This window comes from Oxyura jamaicensis, chromosome 3 (genome assembly GCF_011077185.1).
Source record: "Oxyura jamaicensis isolate SHBP4307 breed ruddy duck chromosome 3, BPBGC_Ojam_1.0, whole genome shotgun sequence".
Classification (NCBI taxonomy): domain Eukaryota; kingdom Metazoa; phylum Chordata; class Aves; order Anseriformes; family Anatidae; genus Oxyura; species Oxyura jamaicensis.
Window position 1 is genome coordinate 21,405,228 of NC_048895.1, and position 21,740 is coordinate 21,426,967.

At 43.0% G+C, this 21,740-nt stretch overlaps 1 protein-coding gene across 1 annotated transcript in view; it reads left to right on the top strand.

Annotated features, from left to right (window-relative positions):
- Positions 1-4,382: 4,382 nt before the first annotated feature.
- Positions 4,383-21,740, top strand: part of SMYD2 (SET and MYND domain containing 2) — a 28,932-nt gene continuing 11,574 nt past the window's right edge. Inside the window, exons 1-5 of the mRNA XM_035320163.1 lie at positions 4,383-4,695; positions 7,625-7,688; positions 14,336-14,446; positions 16,093-16,153; positions 18,735-18,859. Coding sequence (XP_035176054.1) covers positions 4,514-4,695; positions 7,625-7,688; positions 14,336-14,446; positions 16,093-16,153; positions 18,735-18,859 — 543 coding nt within the window. The 5' untranslated portion in view covers positions 4,383-4,513. The remainder of the gene's footprint in view (positions 4,696-7,624; positions 7,689-14,335; positions 14,447-16,092; positions 16,154-18,734; positions 18,860-21,740) is intronic.

Below are 21,740 nucleotides of genomic sequence, written 5' to 3' on the forward strand. Positions count from 1 at the left end.
GAAAAGGTGCAGTTCTCTGACCCCGAACCACCCCTAAATTGCCAAGAGTCCAGCAGCAGCAGCTGCCTAGCTGCCAGCAGGACAGAGTTTAGGGTGAGCCCTGAAATCTGCCCACAAAGCCTATTACAGCAGCTTAGGCTGAGTTTTTTTGTTGCTTGGATGGCAACGTGGGACAGGGTTCAGCTTCCCCAGATGGGCTGCTGTCGGTACCTGCAGTGGCCAGCCGAAAGGACCGAAGGATTTTTGGGAGCATTAAATAAAAAAAAAAAAAAAAAAAAAAAAAGGACAAGGTTAGTAAACCAGATCTCTCTGGAAATAATTGCATTAAATATAGAAGAGGTTACATGTGGTTTCCTTTGTCCTTTCTCTCCCCATGGGCTGGTGGCCTGTGTTACTCCTTGTACCTGCCCTGTAGCTGATTTCATTGTTTATTCCACGCTAACCCCTCAGTTTGCTGCGGGCCCTGTGACTCCGCCAGTGACTCCCTGCTCTGTTTCCAAGTTCAAAACCTTTCTGGCTAAAGTCTGCGGTGACACGTAACGCAACAAGACAGCTTTCAGCACAGGGTGCGCAGCAGATCCTGGAGAATACCATCTGCGGGTTAGCAGTACAATTTCTGGAAGATTAAGTATTAAACCTAACTAAAAATGACTAACAGGGATAGATCTTTTCCTGTCAAATGCTCACAGCTTTCTGTCAAGCACTTCCAAGGTTGTGAGGGAAGGTGAATGGCTCTACTTCTAAAGAGTCCTTAATTTTAAAAAATTCAAAGAGCAGACACGACACTTTGTTCTTTGACTTTCTTAAACCTAAACCCTACTTCAGATCCTTTCATGAGCTATCGTCTTTCATATTTAAAGCATACGGAACGGAAGTAAAAAAAAAAAAAAAAGACAGAGGGGATGAGAAGTGTTAAGTCTCTGCAGATATAAGGTATCATTTAGCAACGTATCGTTTTATCACCCAATCCTGCCAGGCCCTCAACACATCCTGTGGGGTACAGGATCCTCCCCTTGTCTCATATGAGCAGTGGGAACTGAGAGCACTCCAGTCTTCTGCGGGTTGCTTAAATCTTCCTGGTATTGGCCCTTTATTCAGCAATTGCATGCATGGTTATATGGATAAAGCCCTGAAAATCTTCATAAACTGATTAACAAGTGTTTTGTGTTTTGCAGTACACAATATTTATTTAGGCACTCAAATGGATTTATAAAAATCCATGTTCAGATTCTCTGATGAATACACAGATAAAATAGGTGGAGCCAAAAGAGGATGTTTTATTTAAAGGTTTTGTATAAATAAAAAAAGGGGGGGAGGGGGAACAGGATAAATACAGGATAAAAAAAGGATAAATAGGATAACTCCTAACAAAGTACTTACAAAACTGTTTTCATTAATAACTTATCAAACCAGTTTTATTTCTTGAAAAGCTCCAAAGTAAGTTAAAAGCGGTGCCGGCAGCTGGTTGAATTTCTCCTGAAGGATTTGGATAGGGCTGCAGGCCGCTGGTGAATTTCACTCTTGTGAATTAATTCAGGCATTATCTCTTGGAAAGCTCAATTTTTCAGACTGGAATAAAGCCTATTTAGTAAATTATTATTTTTGTTTTTAAAACTAAATGACTGTTTATTAAAAAAGAAAGCGACTAAATTTCAAATTTTTCCTCATTACCTGAGGCGTAATCAAATTGTCAGCTGTTCAACAAGGGTGATAATGTGGAACAGGAGTGTGATAACAGTTGCCATCATCCCAGCTGGTTCCCCCAAAAAAGATATCTCCTCACAAGCTTCTAATCAGTGAACCCACACAATTTTTGAGGAGCCTTTGACCTACCACGTGGTATGGTTTAGAAGTAATCATAGATAATGCCTATGAGTTGTTAGACCTCTTTTTTTATTATTTATTTGGTCACAACATTATTTGAAACAGAAATTAAAACCTGACTTTATTAAAGGAGGTAGGAATTTGTTATTGACTTCGGAGTGACCATTATTTCACTACTGGAGTACTGAAGTATATAATGCCATGCTTCCAGATTTCAGAAGCAAACACCGGATCATTTAATTTTACCAGTGTCTACTGGTACTAATGTCGAGGAAAAAAAAAAAAAAAAAAAAAAGCTGAGAACTTTTCAAAGCAGTTCACAATGTTATAGCAAGATTCAGCAACTGAAAAGGAAACTGGGAACTTTTATGGGAGAAATAAAGCATACATGCTTAGTAGCATTTCAGAAAAAATAAAATAAAATAACACTTATTGATGACACTATGAAATCAAGACTGGGTGTTTCCTACAAGTTTTGGTCTCCTTCAAGCAGGAATTAGTTCAAGGAATTCAGTAACTTGTGCAGCATAAGATGTCAGAGGAGATGGTTTTATGAGCTGTGACACTATTTGTCTGTCTATAATGGAGCCATCTATTAATAAACTGGATTGGACGCAAGGGCAGTTTCCCAGTTAATGCTAATTCTTTCATAAAGTGAATACATTATCGATTATTATTTTTAAATATACTTTGTTGTAGAAATGCCTATAATTAAGTCTAGACCTTTGAGCTAGACTACCATGAGCTACATTGAGCCGGGATACAAAGAGTAAATGGCAGCCCTCACTTGCTCAGTGCAGTAGTTGGTTAGTCAATTAGATACTGCTTTTATTATTCCAACTGGATACGCTCATCCCATGCCTGACATCTGTAAATCTGCAGTGGGCCATGATTAACATTTAGCCCAGTGCTAGAGGATGATAGCATACTTTTCAGTCATTGAACCCATTTTCATTGATCACTCCTTCCTTGTAAAAAGGTGATGTTTTAGCTAATTCAAATAATGCTGGCCTATAAAGATAGATTATTTTTGCAATGGCTCTAATTGTTTCATCACGTTATATTTCATCCCTTACACTGCAGCACTTCCAAATTCTGATTCTCTGGGTGGCCCTTACAAATAGTTGAGCTCACACAGCTGGTGAGGTGCATCACAGCCAAAAATGTGATGGGGATAGGACAGATGTGGCTACACCTACTTAGGGACATTGTCAGAGCATTTTGCAAGCTAATTTATTATTTCAAGTTAGGTTCTTCAGTGTTCCTCTTTTCTTTCCATTTTACTGCTTTACTTTCTTGTGGAAATTCTCAGTCTCATGGTTTAACCTGTGTGTTTAGTCAAAAAGGAGCTTACCAAAGATTTACTGTACAAATAATTTAACATAAAACTAAATACAGATACTAATAGTGGAGATTACAGCCTTTGGAGGCTTACATCAGTCTATGCTGCTTGTGAACTACAAGTGGCACCAGAAACATTTTCATTCTCTTCAGTGCTTTACTCATATTCCTGTAAGGAATATTCTTTTGGTGCTATATCAGGGTATTGTAAAACCGATAATTTCACGCAGCATACTTGTGCACAAAACAATAACACTTCATTAGCACAGACAGCTTTTGTTGTTTCTCTTGGGTTGCATTTTATAGCATACTGAATTTCAATAATAGATTTATTCTTAATGATAGTAATTATTATGAATAAAATCAATGCCTTTTTTTTTTTTTTTTTCTTCTTGGAGTATAAATTTTGTTATATTTACAACATGGCTGTTGATGTCAGATTCAGACTTATTGGTGCGACAGCAACAGGGATCTGCAGCAACCGGGCCTTGTTTGTTTCTTTGCTGCTTAATTTATTATCAAAAGAAGCCCAACCCCTTATGCTGGCTGATTATGACAGTTTCCCATTAATTTTATATGGCTTTTTGTGCTCAGACTACTGGATATTACCCAAAAGCCCCAGGACAGGGCGGTCAGCTTTCCATCCTCTACTCCATAACCTGGGAGCTACAAACCGTGGATGACAACACTGGACTAGCTGAGGCCCTGACATGACTCAGAGGTGGGGGTGAGCTGGCCAGCTCTAGAGGTGCCTTTCCCTGACTCGTTTTGTGATCTCCTGCCCGTCCCACCATCCGTGGTGGCCTTGCCGCCCCATACCACCAGGCATGTGGGCAACCCCTGCTGTTGCAGCCCTGGCATTGGAATAGGTTGCACAGGGAGGTGGTGGAGTCACTGTCCCTGGGGGTGTTCAAGGAAAGGTTGGACGTGGTGTTTAGGGACATGGTTTAGTGGGTGACATTGGTAGTAGGGTGATGGATGGACCAGATGGTCTCGGAGGTCTCTTCCAACCTTAATGATTCTACAAGGACCAGACAACACGTTCCAGACTTGCTGCTCGCAGCCTGGCTCCCGAGGAGGGCTTTCCACGGCGTGCAGCCTCGGCCCCGTAGCACCCGGGTCCCCCCGTGCCTTCCCCGGGGCAGGCGGGCGGGCTACTTCCCGGGCGCCCCGCCCGGCGCCGCCGGGTTACGGGCGGCTGCGCCCCGGCCGCCCGGAGGAGGCGCTCGGCGCCGGCCCTGCCACCGGGCGGGACCCGGCCGCGGCCTTCCCGGGCGCCCGCTACCGGCGTTGCCGACCCGGGTCGCGCTTCCCTCAGCGATCCCGGCGCCCCTCTCCCCGCGGCGGGATGCGCTCGGAGGCGGCGCCGCAGCCGGGCGGGCTGGAGCGGTTCGCCAGCCCCGGCAAGGGCCGGGGGCTGCGGGCGCGGCGGCGCTACGCTGTGGGGGAGCTGCTCTTCGACTGCCCGGCCTACACCGCCGTGCTGGCCGTGGGCGAGCGGGGCAGCCACTGCGACGGCTGCTTCGCCAGGTAGGGCGGCGGGACGGGGGGGGGCCGGGGCGGCTGAAATTACAATGATTTTATTTTGTGGTACTGCCTGCTGGCGGGGCATCCCCCCCCGGCTCGCCGTGGGAGCAAGGCTCGCCTCCCCTGCAGCGGTGCCGTGGGGAAAGGCGGTGCTTCAAGCTGCTTTTCCTCGCTGCAGAGGTCCGGAAAACGAGGGAAAGCAACAAAAAATAAAGTTTCGCTGTTCCCTGTACGCTCACAGCCGCTTAGATGCACGGGTGACTTCTTGTGGGATGTTTAAGTGAATCCCTCCGGTTTTGTAGCGGTGTGATGTGCCCCCGTTTTGATGAGGTTTGACAGGGGAGGAAGGGGCTGTGATTGCCAAATTCATGCTTTGCGTTTCCGTGTTGCGAATGCCTTATCTGGGTAGCGCTTCCTCTGTGTCCAAACCTGCAGGTTTTTTTTTTTTTTTTTTTTGTTTTTTTTTTTACGAAGGCCGAGCACAGGCAGCACGATGAGATGGGAGGCTCGTCACCGCAGGGCCACGAGCGTTTCCCAACCCGAGGCCGTTTCACAGCTCCGACAGCCTGCGTGCGGCCCCAGCCTGCTGCTGCCTGCAGCTTCCCTCCCCGGCTGCGTGCCAGGCAGCGTGAAGGAGCCCCGCTGGTATTTCTCTGGTTGCCGTTGACCTCTCGATGACAGCCACTGAAGCAAAAAATATATTGGTTTTGGCTTACACTTAGCAAGTTAGCCGCAGACATCACACCATCGCTCTGAATTTTCAAAACCAATAGCGTTGGTTTTTTTTTGCAAGCCCACTGAGGAAGCGCAGTGCCTGACTGGTTGTAACTCAGAGCACATGGTAGTGGGTGCCCCAGTAAAAGAAAGCAGCTGTTGGGCTTTAAGTCTCGTTATCAATAAGTAAGTACTGCCTGCGTGTGTAGACTGAGAAGCAGACTAAAGAATATAATTACTACACTCTAACAGGTCTTTTCGTCTCTTGTCCTGTCATCTCAGCTCACTTACACTTTTCATTTTCTTCTCTTTTATCTTGATCTTGTCCATTTTCTTTCTGCTTTACATCACTTACTTATATTACCTATTCACTTTACTCACTTTCCCTCGTTGCATATGAGCACCTAGTGAAGCCAGTGAAATAAGTCCCATTAATTCGGAAGTACTGTAGAACTGAGATGATTTCCCCCTCCTTCACACCTGTGACTTTAGCTAGCCCCAAAGGTTTTTTCTTTTTTTTCTCGTGTCTAACTATAAATTTCCTTTTGTCAAAGAAACTGCCTGTTTGCCTGTCACATCCAGCAGATTTTGCTCTGGAAGGAATACTTCCCATTCTCAGTTGACGTGGAATGATATTGTAGTGATAATAGTTACCTAAGAATACTTAGGTCTCAGGGAATAACTTTTAATGATCATCAGGAGCAGCGTACTTAAATGCTGCTTAATCTCCATGCCAGCTTCTCCCATGGAGTTCTGGAGGAGCACAATGATCAAGGAAAACACACTGAACGCAGTACCGCAGGAGTCACAGCGCAGGAGTCCCAAACCTATTTCACTCCGGAGCGATGTTCCTGTAGAAGGAAAAGAATCTTACTGATGTGTGTAACTGGATCTGTCTGTGCTCAGAGACGGTATCTGCTGCCTGTTGCACTATAACTGAACTAGAAATAAACTAGCATGTATAACCAAAAAAAGGGCCTGATTTGAACTCTATTCGTTGAAATTGCAGTGTTAGGAAGGTTGTGGGGCCAGCCCTGGGCTTGGAAAGAGACGCTTTTCTGTGCCACTGTAAAACCGTTGTAGTAAAATTGACAGGTTGAGACTCGAAAGATGTATTTGTGTCTGGCGATATTTGTTACTTTAAATAGGCAGCTGCACTCGAGGTACGTGCTGTCAGCCAGCAGTCGTGATGTTAGCCTGCCACACACTCGTGTCTTCACTGTCTGCTTTGCCAGAACAACCAGATGATGTCTAGGCTCCCTCTGCCTTGCAGACTCCACATGACAGTGACCTCTGTGAAATGCTGGTCGCTGTCATGTTGGATGAGGACACTTGCCCTTGTTTTACTCAAACGAGCACCTTATAAAAGTTATCTCAGTTTAAGACAAATTTTGTTGCAACTTATACTGGGTGTGTATGCATTTTAAATTACTCGGTACCACAGAGATCTCTACTTCTGTCACAGCAAAATGTCACGTGTTGGGTAACACGTTGTATTTTTGATAGGACCTGCTATAGCACATGTACCTTGAAGCAGAAATAAACCTTCATTTTGGCAGTTCCCTGTGTTGGGGGACATGCAAATATTAAAAAGAGTGCAAGCCTTAGGTGACCTTAGAATACACAGCTATCCCAGCAGCTGTTAGCAGGACAGGACAGTAAGAAGCCGTGTGGTGATAGGAGATGATACAGACTATTTCGTATTTTAACATGTTGTCTTGGTGTTGGGAGGTGCTTACTCACAAATCAGAGATCATGCTTTCTGTGGCCAGACAGAGAAGGAAATGAAACTGGAAGAGCAGAAGCAAAAAGTTAATATTGGTGAGCAACTATATGGAGCAATAGGGAAGTTTTGAACACAAGGAAAAGTTAGCTATTGTCAAAAAAAAATGATACCATTAGTCCAGCAGCGTAGAATCACACTTTTCCAAACCTGGTAATTTAGGACAACAGAGTGCTTTTGCATAGTAACAGATGTAAGGGGAGAAAAAGCTTTTGAAACTCTAAACAAATCAAAATTGTGTCTGCTGTCCAAAGGTGGAAGCTGCATTTTTCTGAAGGAAATACAATTTTTGCTGTGAAATGTTGTGCTACACTCGGGCAATTGTGGTGTTACTAGATTAGTCCCCATTAGTGGTGCATCTCCGTTAGCGATACAGGATACACTTGTATTTCGCTCAGCTTTATTGAATAGAATAACTGTTGTTTTCTTTTTAAGGAAAGAAGGATTGTCCAAGTGTGGAAGATGCAAGCAGGCCTTTTACTGCGATGTGGAATGTCAGGTATGGCAATGCAATCTGGGAGGATGTGGCGGATGCTGAACACAATTTTTTTGTTTGCATGGCATTGATAGCCTCTAATTGTAATTCTGGGTAATGGTAGGCTAGGCAGCTTCAACATCCCACAGATGCTGACCGTGGAGTTGTACATTGGACAATTACAGGATTTGGACGTGGTCTGCGTGAGTCTTTCAAGATCAGTAGCTCCAGGGCTTGGTACCACTGAGACTTTGATTAGAGCTGCCTGTCAGCCCACTAATTATATCTGTATTACTTCTTTTTTTTTAAGTACAAACCAGATAATTTAACATTAGCTCACTAAGCTGGTAGGAGAGTCTGTGTCTAAGGAAAAAATCAAATCACTAAATATCTATATTAAGATCTTAAGGGCCTTTATTTTAAGAATCTTCGCAAATGTTTTAGGTGGCTGCAACTCACAGTAGTCAAAACCATTTCAAAACTACCATACTTTGGCAGAATAAATGAGTTAGAGACATTCTTTTGTATACTTTGTATTTTAAAAACCTCACAAAGTAGAATATAGGTGTGCACCGGAGTGGAGCAATATGAAGACTTCTAAAACATTTGTTTTAATTACATTTTTACTTATTGGGATAGGTATCTTTCAAAAAATATTTTTCCACGATCTAGTACCCTGAATGCTTTTATTTCAAGGCTGTGTCTTACTCTCCCATTGTGCAAGTTGTAATGTTCTCCTTCTGTTGCCTCCTCCACCTTCCAGCTCTCCTGCACTGTCTTAATGAGTTGTGAGTGAAACAAATGGCTGTTTTGGTTTTGAGGCAGCATTTGGACTCAAAATGCTTCAAATAAATAAGTCTTTTTTACTGTATTTGCAATATTGAAAGAGCTGGCTGATGCACTGAGAAGAAAGGAAACATTTACTGTGTGAGCATTCTTAAAACCCTTGAGAGAAGTCTGGAAGAATTTTTAAAGACAGTGTAGTGAAAAAACATGATTCATTCATGAGAAATGCTTACTTGGAAGAAATGCTTCCATTTGACATTATTTGTTAGCAAGCTCATAACTAGGTGAGGGAAGGAAATACTGGGAAAAAAATATTTTGCTGTTTAGCACTTTCTATCTGAGATTCTGAGTTTGTTCTCTTACCATACAAGAGAAGCAGCAATGGTTTATGGTTCACAATGGTTTGAGAAGCAGATAATTGTCATTGCAAGGTTTACTGAAGTAGGAAAGCTCCTGATTTGTGCCAGAAAATACAGCAAGTAGTTATCATGGTGGAAGTAGTCAAACTTACTTATGCTGGTCTGCAGACCTTTTACCTCCAAGTCCCTTCTTAAGTCCCTCCCTCAGCATCCTTTTGTCTGTCCTGCAGCCTTGGCAAAGTTTATACTACGAGCATTAGTAGGCTTTTTTTCTCTCTCTCTTTCCCCCTGGATAAAGTTTTGTCCATGTTTTACTTTCTGAACTCTTTTTTATTTTCCTTGTGATCAGAATTCCCTTTTTGTAGCCGGGCATCTTCCAAGAAGATAAAGCTGAACGGCTGAAACTGAGTATCCTTAAAACAGCAGGAGATAATGCTCAGAAGTCAGAAGTCTGTCTGATATGTTAATGAATTAAATTATTTTCTACCTTTAGGTATGTAGTATGATGCTTTAGATATAAAGGTGTTTGATGCTGCGATGTCTAGACAGTTGTATGACATGCACGGGTACTTGTAATTCCCTTACTGATGACATGCGTATGGCTTTTGACTTCTTAGTTGATTTAACATTGCCTTCCATGTTTTGGGCCTTTCTGAGTCAGTCTTAGGAAATTTGTGAATGTTGCTGAGATTGAATTCTTTGACACTTGCAAAATTACCTTCGAGCATAATATTCTCTGGAAACTGAACTCCACTGACGGTACGTGATGCACAGACAATCTGCGCTCTGTCTTCATCCCTCTTTTGTTCAAAGGCACTTTTCAGCAGTTCAGCAATTCTTTGTCAGAGCCAAAAAGGACATCTTTGTTTGATACTCAACTTGTAACTCTGGCATGTACAGTCAATGTTTTCCTTTTGCCTCCGTGGATGCGAGACTTCTTCATTTGATAGTAAGGGCAGGGCTGTACTGGAAAATTGTCGTGTCATTGTTCATTTGTTTTTTATTTTTAGTTAATTTTCTCTGTAAATCCACATCTTCTTTGCTTAGTTCAGCTAAAACTTATATGTACCCTAAAAGAACATGGTACAATGTCAGTGTTGGTTAGTCCCTTGTTATTCTAATACAACTGAATGCAATTCACTTTGAGAACTGTTCATTGCATGGTGCATTCTGTACGGGATGGAGTAACAGCTTCTTCTCAACTTACTCTTTTCTTAAAGATCGGCTATACCATAATTCATTTAAAGGATTTTTTTCCAGTGGTGGATCAGAAGGAGATGAGAAAGGTGCGAAGTGTGCAGCAGGCAGTAGATTTTTTGGATGTCTTCATCAGAATAATAGACTTTATAATTGCAGACATCTTCCTTTCTCTAGAGTACATTTTGATTGAACAAGATTTTTTTTTGGTCAGAATAACTTGGTTCTTGGAAGCGAAGTTATCGACATTGCACGGATTTCCTTGAAGGCATCATTTGGACTGCTCTCTGAAGCCATACAATAGCCTTGTTCTGAGGTTCGTAAAGCACCTTCCAAGCATTTAATGAGTGCAGCGTCACAACAGTCTCTGTGGCATTTCTGTTGTTGCAAGTGGGGTATAGATACACAAATACGCACTGACTTGCTGACACAGGTGGTAGAAGGGTGCATCTCCTGCCATATGGCTGGGCATTTAGCACAAAGAGTTAAGTCCTGCTTTGCAGCGTGATTTCTTTGCCCTGGTCACCAGGGAGAGGTAGCGCTGAGGTGTGAGGGCTTGATCCCAGGGGAAAACAAAGTCTTGCAGTGGTGGAGGGGCTGGTTATTTTCGGGCTCACTCTGTGCGTGCACGCTCTGGGCCTGGTGCTGATATGCACCCATTGACTGTTTTGCTCTATTATTTTGCTTCTAAGACATATAACCTAAAGTCTGATCTGTGTTTGCACAGGCACAGGTTCAGTTGCAGATGTGGGGCACGTGAGAGTCGAAGTCATCTTTGCTGCTGGACCTTGTTGCCTTGATTTTTCAGTGGGTTGGCTGGGTGCAGCTGAGGATGTAGCCTGAGTTTGCTGCTGCTTTCCTTTCCCAGCCCCTAATCCAGTTCTCCTTTTAAAAGGGTTTGTGAGTTCCAGCTGATTCGTACCAATTCTGCTCTTCACTATTGGCTCCTCAAAGCCCAGGCCTGTTATTAGAGTAGTGGCTTTCAGACCCCATCTGCAGCTGTTCAGGTCTTGACTTCTTAAATTATAATAATTTTAGTCAAACAGCAGGAGACCTGTGCTTATCTTTTCTCCTCAGAAATTAGCTGCTGAAACACTCTGAAGAGAAATGTTTTAAGAGGGTTATGTGGCTGCAATTGTGGAGCTGGTGAACTTGAACCAGCTACTGGAGCTCCTCTTTCTGTTATTACACATAGCTAGTATTTATCCCAGACAGAGTGGAGATCAGCTAGCCAAAGTGCAGAAAGGGATGTTTTTATCACGACTTTCCGCATTTGAAATACATTTTGCGTCGAATATTTAGGGGTTATTCTTAACATGTCATGTTAAAGAGTGTTGTAGTTGGTATTTCTGGAGTAAGGGAAACGTGTATTTTTGTCGGCTAGTAAGCCTCAAAATGGAGTAGGAGATCTGGAGGTGGCACTAAGTGGATGTCTTAAATGGGACCTTGCAGAAATTGTGCAATCCTCTTTGGCAAGCTGTAGGAGACACACAAATCTTGCTGTCGCAATTCTGAGAAAGAGGAATATGACACTGCAAGCCCCTGGTTAAGCCTGCATTTGGCGAGAGTCCGCTCCCCTGCCCAAAAACTTTGTTCTGGGTAATTTTCTTTGATAAATGTCTCCTGTCAGCCTTCTGAACATTAACCCATGGAAGTCAAATACTCTCTCTGGCACAGCACTCAATGAACGGTGGTAGGGAAGGATGAGAAGGGTGTGTGAAACTCTTGCCTTTGCTGCTTGATGAAGGACTGTGTGGATAGCTTCACTGGAAAATGTCAGGGATCAGAAGTTGCCTCACTGAAATTCGGTTAGAGTCTAGGATACCACTGGAGCATAACCAGGTTATGAGCATTTGAAGAAGTGGGCTTAACCCCTACACTGCCTTGTCAAGCATTTCTGTCAGGTGTTTGTGTTTCTTCTTGATCAAGTGAAACACAACAGAAAGTTTACATCCTACTGAAAAATTCCATGTTAGGAAGGAGGTGCCAGGAGATTTGTTTGGGCTCGAGTCTTATTCTTTGAGAATGACGTCTTTTTTTTTTTTTTTTATGGCTAGCTATAAGTCAGTGTTCTGGGAATTAATCCAGTAGCCCTGGACAGTGGAATCATTTTGAAGAACTCGATGGAGAAGATTGTTTCCATGCTTTGATGTGAAAAGCACAAGGTTTAAAAAGCTTCTGTTCCAAAAATGTTGTCACTTACTCCTAAACGAAGGGAAAAATACTGAGGGTGTAATGAAAGTAGGAAGAAAATACCATTAATGTAGCATTAGGGATTCAGCTAGAACAATGCTACCTGTTATAATTCACACTACTTAGAGAAAACCGTGGAAGAGAATGCAAAATACAGTCCTGCTGAGATCGCAGGGAAAGCTGCTGTCACGGGGTTTCCATCCCAGGTATTACTCAGTCCTCAGTGCTCTCTCTTCTTGTAGTGTTTCAGGCTTTTATCTGATTTCACACAATTCAGCCATATCTTGTCCCTTTAACCTCCCCACTAGTTCACATAACTCAGTGTGATTCTGCCTGGGGAAGGATTTTAATTAGCAATGCGTAAAGAAGAAAGGGAACAAACGGATCTTTCAAAACATTGCTTTGAGACACGCATGGGATTCTGCATTTGATTTTGTTTTATCAGGTAATCTCTCCTGTTTGTTTAACCGGCGTGTAGGAGCGCTGGTGGTACAAAACTTGAGCTTCTTTTCCTTCCCTTCTTGCACACCCAGAAAAAAGGTTGAAGCTGGCAGGTGGTGTGGGTGCACCAGAAGGGGGGAGGGATGAGGCCTTTACTTTGCAAATCTTCTCTGCGTTAGGGGTCCTGTGGATTCCTAAACAAAGACTATCAGGAATTTTCCAAAAAGGGTCTTGGGGCATACATAGGAAGGAAGCCTCTGGGGGGGATGTGTTTTGTAGTGTGACAGCTGTAGGACAAGTGTAGAGCTGTAGTTGCAAGTGTAATTTCGCATGACATGATTACAGCGTAATATACTATTTCAGTTTGCCTGGTCTTTACGGCCACGGCCTCTTAGAAAAGCCACGCTTTAGCTCCTTTCAGGCAGCCTGTGCACTGTTTTTTAGGGGAGAAATACCATCCTGAGGTATTAAGGACAACGAGGCTGACATTGTGAGGGGCTGAATATCCTTGCAATGTTGCACGGCTTCGAGTTCTACATGAGGCTGGGGCAGGCATTCACCTTTCTTTTAATAATAGACTCCAAAAGCTGCTCATACACAGGGCAATTAAATGTCCCTTTTCAGTGGAAGTGGAACATCCATTTTCAGCTTTCTGCAGGCTACAAGAAGCTTTTCAAGTTTTTTCTTTCAGTCAATTAGAAATTTGTGGGATTTGTTGTGATTCCATTTCTCTGCTGCTGTTTACCACTGGTTTAAATCTGGTCTGAAAAAAAAAAATGGTGCTCCCTCTACAGGCAGAAGACTGTGGGTTTGTTCTAACACACGAAATGTGTCCGGGGAGAGAGAGAGAAATAAATAATTGCACATTGCTTGAATATAGAAGTAAGAACCTGAACACACCTGAACAAAGATGTAAAATGAAAGTTGATGCAGTCTGGGGACAGCCCGTGCCAAGCCCTGCTTGCCGTTGCAGTGCTAACCTGATTCTGTGCTGATCTCTGAAACTTTCAGTTGCTTTGGAGGAAGTGTGTAGAGTGCAGAAAGCCAGTGGCTTGTGCTATCCCTCCAAGTTTTGTCATATGCTGAGCTAGGAGTATGCTGTATGTGCTTAGCTAAAATGTGTTTGTCTTTGTAAGTGTGTTTTTGTTGCCCAGCTATAGTCTTATTCTACAACATTTAAGGAAAAAATCTGGTAATTCTATTCAGTAAGTCTGGTTTTGACCTTACATATACTCAGTGATTGTGAATCCATTGACTTCAGACACATTACTCCTGATTACACCAGGGTCATGTCATAATGAGGGGCCAAGGTATTAAATGGAAATGAACCCAATAAAGCCATCAAACTCAGACCTGCTCTGTCCTCACATGCTTGATCTGAACAATAAGAACTGGTGATTTATAAATCATGTTGTCTGTTTGCTTCTTCACCATCTAATTCTTTTTTTCCGTTGAATAAATGAAGATGTTCTGACCTTAGCTCATCCCTTGTGAATTTGTTTGAAAAAAGCAGGATAGCTGTACCCCTCCAATGTGACTCAAGCTTTTGTTCAGAATTAGTGAGCGTCATCTTATTTTTCTAAAGGAAACACATTTTACTTGACCTCCAGGATCTGGCGGGACTTGCTGTATCCTCTTTTTCATCACTTTATCTTCACGGCCTATTTTTTGACAAATATTTTTCTACCTTTGCAGAAGGAAGACTGGCCAATGCACAAGCTGGAGTGTTCCGCCATGTGCGCTTTTGGGCAGAGTTGGAATCCCTCGGAGACTGTGAGGCTAACGGCGAGGATCCTTGCCAAACAGGTGAGCAGAAGGCTGGGCTTGGGAGGTGCGTTCCTACTCCGGGTGCCAGGGAAGGCAGGAAGATGAAAACTGACCTACAGTAACTGTCCCCACAAAGCACATGCCTGCTGGCTTCCTGTGTACAGAGGGGTGTAATACAGAGCACAAACAGCTGAACCAGAGCACCGTGAAACCGCTGCAGCGGTGTCAGGGCCATCCTGGTAGTCAGCTGCAGACTGATGGGAAGACAGTGAAAGGCTAGCGAGGCTTTAAGCTGTACAGCTGTAGCTTGTCACCAAGGTTCTGGTTGAACAGAGTCCAGTGAAGTTTACTGGTAAGTTTCATGATGTGCACGGTGTTTCAGCCTCTGTTCTGGTAGATGGGAGCTTTTGGTGACACGTGTGGAACAGCACCAAAGCCGTGCTGGTTGCAGAGAGAGAAGAATGAGCCTTGGTGGTGTATTTGGTTAAATTCTGAGGAATGCTCCCAGTGTTACCTGTCTGCAGGCACAAGTATCTTTATGAAGCAGTTGCCTGTTGTACTAGTTTTCAGCTATAACTCTGTAGCACTGTACTCTATAATGCCCCGTGGATTTGTGAGTCAGAAACACCTCTGAGACACCCAGGTGTCAATGTTTACCATTACTGGAGTTAACTGATAAAAAATGGAGACTGAAAGAGAAACCTCAGGCTCTTGGTCTTTGGCGATAAAGAACATTAGTAGTAAGGCAATGAGACTGCAATGTCAACCACCGTTTCAGCATTCCTCACTATATGGAAACTGAGGATAACACAGGTCCTTAAAGCGAGGGAAAGCATCCGTGAGTTTCAAGGTTATTACACTGTGTGTCTTTGTAGAGCTCTAAACTCTCTCCGCAAAAACAAATCCTCTTTGAAGCATATTTGTGTGATTGAGGTCTGCTTATGTGACAAGGGTGACCTGGATATTGTATGTAGTGAGGATTTTGGTGGCCGGTTGGGAAGGTAGCTGCTCTGCTTGCTGTGTGTGCTGATGTGTGTGTGCATGTATGTGTGTGCGACTTAATTAAAGCATGGTTTAGTGGTGATCCACAAACAAAATCGAATGTTTAATGACAAAAAGTCATTGGAATAAATTTGTGCTTTTATTGCTTACAGGGAGGGGGGAGAACCCTACATGTCATATAAAAGCTAAATATGCAAACCATAGTCCCTGAACCTCAGCTGCTGGGCCACCTGCAAAGCCATATTTAATGGCCAAGATTACAAAGAAGTGGCCTTAGGCCAACAATGGAGCATTGCTTTTGAACTCTGTCAACAGTCAGTTTATTCACTTTCCTCAAAGCAAAGCCTGTCTCCTGCCTGCTTGCTATTGTTAGCAGCTTTCTGGGTGTCTAGAACAAAGCAAATGACATATTTAAAATACTGTTCAGTTTATGTATATAAATTTGATAGGAGTTAATCTTTGGCTGCCTAATTTGGTGCAGAGCGAATATTGCTGTGGCTTTACCAAGGGCAGTCCTTTTAACTCATTGCTGGTTGACTTCCATACATGCGTGGATTTGAGTTATTGTTTGATTTACAGGTAAGAGTTCCCAGCTTATAAAGAACAGACAAAAACATTAAAATATTTATTGAAAACATTAAAATATGTTGTTGCTTTTCTTTTTTTTTTTCTCCTTATGCTAGAAAACTCACCCTGAAAAAACGCAGTCAGAGAAGCTGCTTGCTCTAAAAGAGTTTGAGTCACGTAAGTAAAAAAGCCTTGCAGGTAAACAGAGGCAGTTATTTATATTCATGTTTGCTTTACCCCTTTCTCCCCCTCCATCAAATCCTTTCAGAGCATCTGACTTTTTTTTTTTTTTTTTTTTGAGAAAGGGGTAAACAAAGAGAATCGTGGTTCCTAGTTTTTTGAAAGTGTAGTGCTCTTATTTCTTCTTCTCTCTCTTTTTTTTTTTTTTCTTCTCCCTTGGCTGCTTGTGGGGGTTGTGAAACAAGGGTGAAAACGTAGACAGAATTAATTATGTAGCATACATCCATCTCATGGCTTTTCTGGTACTCTAGTGTCTTTTGAGAATTGTAATGTTGTAAAATTAAAATAGCTGGTATTTGTTACCAGGAGGCATAAAATCAGAGACAGCACAGTTGCTTGATGGTGACAGTGACTAAGGGGCTAATTGCAGAACCCTCTGGACTGTGCTTCAATATCTGTCACTGCCAGTCAAATCTGACAAGTTATATATTATTGAGTTGAAATTCCATGTCCTAAGTGCTCCAAAATAATCCAAGGAAGGAGATGAGGCAATGGGTTGCTTTTAACTGGAAGGCTACTCTTCACGTCCTGTGAGGCAGTTAGAAATTGAGCAACTAGGGGACTAGTAACTGTCCTGGCATAGTTTTCACTGGTCTGTCATTTCTCTTTCCTGGTGCTGGAGGCAATATACAAGGAGACAATAGGTTTGTGTATTCACAGTTCCCACTGATGTCTTCCAAAACCTTTTGTAAAATGCTGAATAAATGCAGCCATTGCTAGAACCTGAGATAGTAGAGTAACCAAATACAGCAAAATTACAGCTTTATTTGCTTCCTGTATGAAACCTTCCATCACAGCTCTTGAGACAGCTGGGGAAATAAGGGGGAAAAGTGCCAATGTTTGACTTTGCCTAAGGCAAGGATAATTTTTGCAGGTAGGTTAGTAAGTGTGAGGTTGAGGAAGATGGGTAAGTGCTGAAATAATTTCTCTGTATTCTTCTGTGTTGCAGTGTGTCTTCAATAATGTATTAATTTGGGAGCTAAAAAGCTGAAGTGTTTTTTTTCTTTTTCTTTTTTTTTTTTCTCCTGTTGCAATGTCTCCCTTGTCCTCTAGGAGCCCTTGTTTTGTTTCTTTTTTGCTAGTAAGATGCCCTGTTACTCTTTCTGCCTTTGGACTCTCCTTTTACCACACCTTTGCCATGTTCAGGAGCAGCCTTACTCTTCATAACAACCTGCACAGGAGAGGAAAAGGCACCCGGCTTTCAGCTGGAAGCTGTAATCTATTATTTCTGGCTTGTCCTAATTATCATCAAATTGTTACATTTCATTTCTCCCAATATTTTTGGTGATTCTCACATCTGCTCTTACAAATCCTTTCCTCCTTCCGCTGTTGTGCACCCTTTTCTCTTCCAGCGTGTATTTCTCTGTACTGGTACTTTGAGTTGAAGAAGGGAAACTGATGTGAAATTCTCTCATCAGCTGAGAGCTGGGGAGAGCTGTGGCACTGCTTCTATGAGAGGGAGGATTCGGAAACACTTTCCAATACTCTGCTCCCGAGACAAAAAGGGCCTGAGGGAGAGAAGGAACCAGGAGTTTAGAGTTATCATCTTGCTCACTCCCATGGACCAGGCATAAAAGGGTCCTGTGGGCCACAGCTTTGGCTAAAACTTCTCAGGGGCCTGAGGGTAAATCTCCGAACAAACCCCTAAGGGCATAGAGTTGGCAGGTGTGCCAGGACATGTCCCCGATGCTCCTGCCATCTCCTGTTATCCTCATACACCTGCAGATCAAACGCTCCTCTGTTGATCACCCTCTAGTCCACAGAGACACGGGTGTTCTCAGGCACTTAAATCCTGAAGCAGGTGTTTGCAGTGGGTCAGGTAGGTTGCACTCCCAGACACCCTCGTGTTATCCTCCTCTTACTGTAAAGGGAATCCTGGTGAAGAGCCCCAGCGTTAATTTAACATCAGCCTTTGTTAGGTCCCTGTCACACATGGCCACCAGTAGTGAGGGCCTCTGCGCCAGGAAAGACCACGTCCTTTAACAGCAGGGATAAGCAGCTTTCCTTTGCAGGAGCCTGGGCTGGTTTAACTCATGAAGATTAGGTCTGTACGAGGACCTTTCCCCGTGTAAAGCGTGTTTTAAGAAGTGTGACATCAGGGGTAACTTCATACCACAGTAGATGGGCTCAGGTAGCTCCAAAGACTGGGGCAGACTGCTGACAGTACCCACAGTAAATGTGCTTGTGAGGGCCAGGGATTGCTCATCTGCTTGCTGGGGTTAGCAAATGCCTTTTAAACAGCATAATGCTTTGCCCAGCAAAGATAAATTCACGTCCAATTACCTGTTAATATAAAGGTGTTAGAAAACGTTTTTTAATCTTGCATGTTCTTGTACTGCACGTGTGGCCTTGGCAGAAGCATTGCATTTATGGAAGAACAGATGCTTCTTGTGGTACTTCCAAGCAACTTTTCCTTGAGGGGTTTCTGTTTAAGTCCAGGCTTGTTCTAACTTAAGCCTTGCTGCAGTTCGTGGGGAGTGTTCCTGTTACTGAATTGGAATGTATTCTTTGTCCACAGACCTTGACAAACTAGACAATGAAAAGAGAGAGCTGATTCAGAACGACATTGCTGCTCTTCATCACTTTTATTCAAAGCACATGGAGTTCCCTGACAATGCTGCCCTTGTAGTTCTCTTTGCACAAGTAAGTTGGCTAGATCGCAGTCTGCTTAGGTTGATGGCACTGTAGGAGTTCAGCCTCTCTGAAAGAGGCAAAATCTTAATGGCAATGGAAGTGATAGCTCTTCGCTTACTTCGGGGAGAGCTGAGTGTGCTTGGTGGCAGAAGTGCACTTCTGTGGCCAGAAGCAGCTGGACATCTCCCATTTCAGTAGTGAGGGGAGAGATTCTTGTCTGCAGACTTCTTTATGAGGTGCTTCCCAAACATTGCAGAAAAGGAGAAACAGCCCGTAACAGACCCTGTAAAGTTAGGCTGTGGGCCAAGCACAGTGCAGCTGTTGGACACACAGAAGGCTGCTGGGTTGAGACCCTGTGAAGGCAGAATCCTTCTTTCAGGCTTCGTTTGTGGAAATCCTCGTTGGTCAGGCCATCGTTGTGTTTGACCTTCACAGGGAGTAAACTTCAGAAAACTGGGAAAGCAGACTGAAATTTCATCGGATGTATGGCTTTTAAATACAACCAGTTAGCTTGGTCATCTGGGGAGATGAAAGAGAGGCAGGATGTCTTGTTAGATAAGTTCACCTCTTTTCTCTCACCTGATTTTCATACACATCTAAACCAAACGTAGTGGGTGGAATAACACACCAGTGAATGCTGGAAGACACATTTTCTTCTTTTTCTCCTGTACTTCAAAATAAGCTAGTTTTATATGTAAACCTCTGAGTAAAAAGTTGAGATGTGGGTAAATACTGACTGCTGTAATGAAAGCTGAGATGACCCTCTGCATGTAGGCTGGCATATATCAATAAGGAGGCACCATTACTATTACCTTAATACCAGTACTGTTGTGCTGCAGGGGAATGATTCTTCAGCATGTTTAGCATCTGCTCATCGTGTATTTAGTTGTTCCAAACTATACATTCAGTTAAGAGGTTTTTTTTTGTTTGTTTGTTTGTTTTTCTGTTTTAAAGACTTTGGAATTGATATTCGTTACAAGGATACTCTAAAGAAGTTTGTACATTCAGTTTCTTGCAGTGGTTCTGTGTATTTTTGCTAAATGTAGCTAAAATCCCCAAGGGTTAAGTTATTTTGTATAAAATGAGTTTCCCTTCACGTCCTGTCCTGGACCAGCTCCACCAGACCATGGTACTTTGACTACTGTGAACTGCTGACTCCTAGGTCTGGTATTCCATCCAGTCTTCCCTCTGGGTGCTTAATGTCACCTTTAGGTGTCACCTTGAGCTCATCTGATTATAAGGCAACTATCTGTGTCTGTGGACATTGATTTATTTATTTTTTTTTTTGAACTAAAACCTCCAAAGATCATCTGGATGTTCCTCAAAGGTGTTGTACAGGACAGGGTTTGGCTCTAGCACACATTTTTCTGGAAGAGGAGGTACTTGATATGTACAAAAATGTTTTATAAAAATGAGTCAAGCCAAGCTAAAAGCAATAGTTGGATATGGTGAGGATCCTTTGTTTTGCTTCAGCAGTTTCTCTGGCCCCGTGGTGTTTACTTTGCTGCTTCATTCATTGTTCTTTCTTCCTGTGGCACAGGGCAGTTGTTTGGGACTATGGCACCTCTGACTTCTTGTGCACTGCTTTTTGTGGGCTTGGTCTGATGTTGCTGCTTACCAACACAGCTAAGGCAGAGCTGGTCTTCCTGCATGGAGCAAAGATTCTTGTCCAAACCATCCTAGTCTTTCCTAGTCCCCAGAGAGAAGAGAGCACTTGTTACCGTTCCACTCTCTTCTGTCCCTGTGGAATTTAACACTCGAGACTGTGTCACTTCACTTTCTCAGTCTCATCTCGTCATATTCTTCAAGAAGTTTCCTTCTTGTCTCAAGTCCCAGTGTCTCATCCTCTCCTTTTGTGCCTCTCTTTGCACATGTCCTCCGTTCCACCATTGGGAACAACCTTGAGCTCTACTTCTCTCACTTAAGTCTCCTGCTCCCTCTGCATTGCCTTTTTTAGTCATGCATTCCTCTGGTGAAAACAGGGCTATCTCATCCCTTCTAATTGTTCCTCATGTGTCATTTCTGGTATGATGCATTCAAGAAGTGGGTTGTCTCTGGCTTACTGGAGGGGAGTTGATGATAACTCACGACATATTTTTAAATATTTTCCCGTGATTCAGAACCACCAAGCTGTTCGCTATGTCAGCCTTTGTAGCCTTATGTTCGTACTTGCTGTTGATACGATCTTTCTCTCCTATTGTTTTTGTATTCAGCAATTACATTTTGGTTTTGGTTCAGGTATGCTCATGCGTTGGCTAGCGCAGTAGCATGCTCATCTTGGGAGACAAGGAGCCTTTGGATGCTGCCTTGCTAAAAATAGCATAAAGATCAGGTAAAGATACCAAAAGCACTGATGAGTGAATCAGAGAAACAGGATGCTTAACTGCAAACTCATCCTAAGCAATTCATACCTGAGGGGTGGCTTTGGGAAGTATTTGTGTATTTCTAAAATTCAGTCTGACTTGCATTCCAGCTTGTGGAGCAAAACATTGCTGGTAGTGCTTGATTTCAGCTCCTGCCCTCCCAGAGCAAGTCCTTAGACTGTACTTGATTGAATGTGCCTTTGCCCATTATAGCTTCAGCTGGAATTACCACGTGACAACAGTTGTTTTAGTGCCTTTCTGGCACTGCTGTCAACATTTTGAGGATTGTAGAGAGATGCTGGTGAGTGTGACTTGCCATGAAAATGGAAGAGTACTTGTTTGAGGCACGTTTAGGTCACACAAAGCTGAAACTTTGGTAAGATTCCCTTGAACTTAGTGAGAATAAAATAGGAGAACACTTTAAAACCTGCTTGAATCTCTAAGAATGATAAATGAACAACCTTTTTGTCCTCTGATTAAATCAGTAATGGACTTCCTCACACATTCCTTCCTTTTTTCTGTCCCCT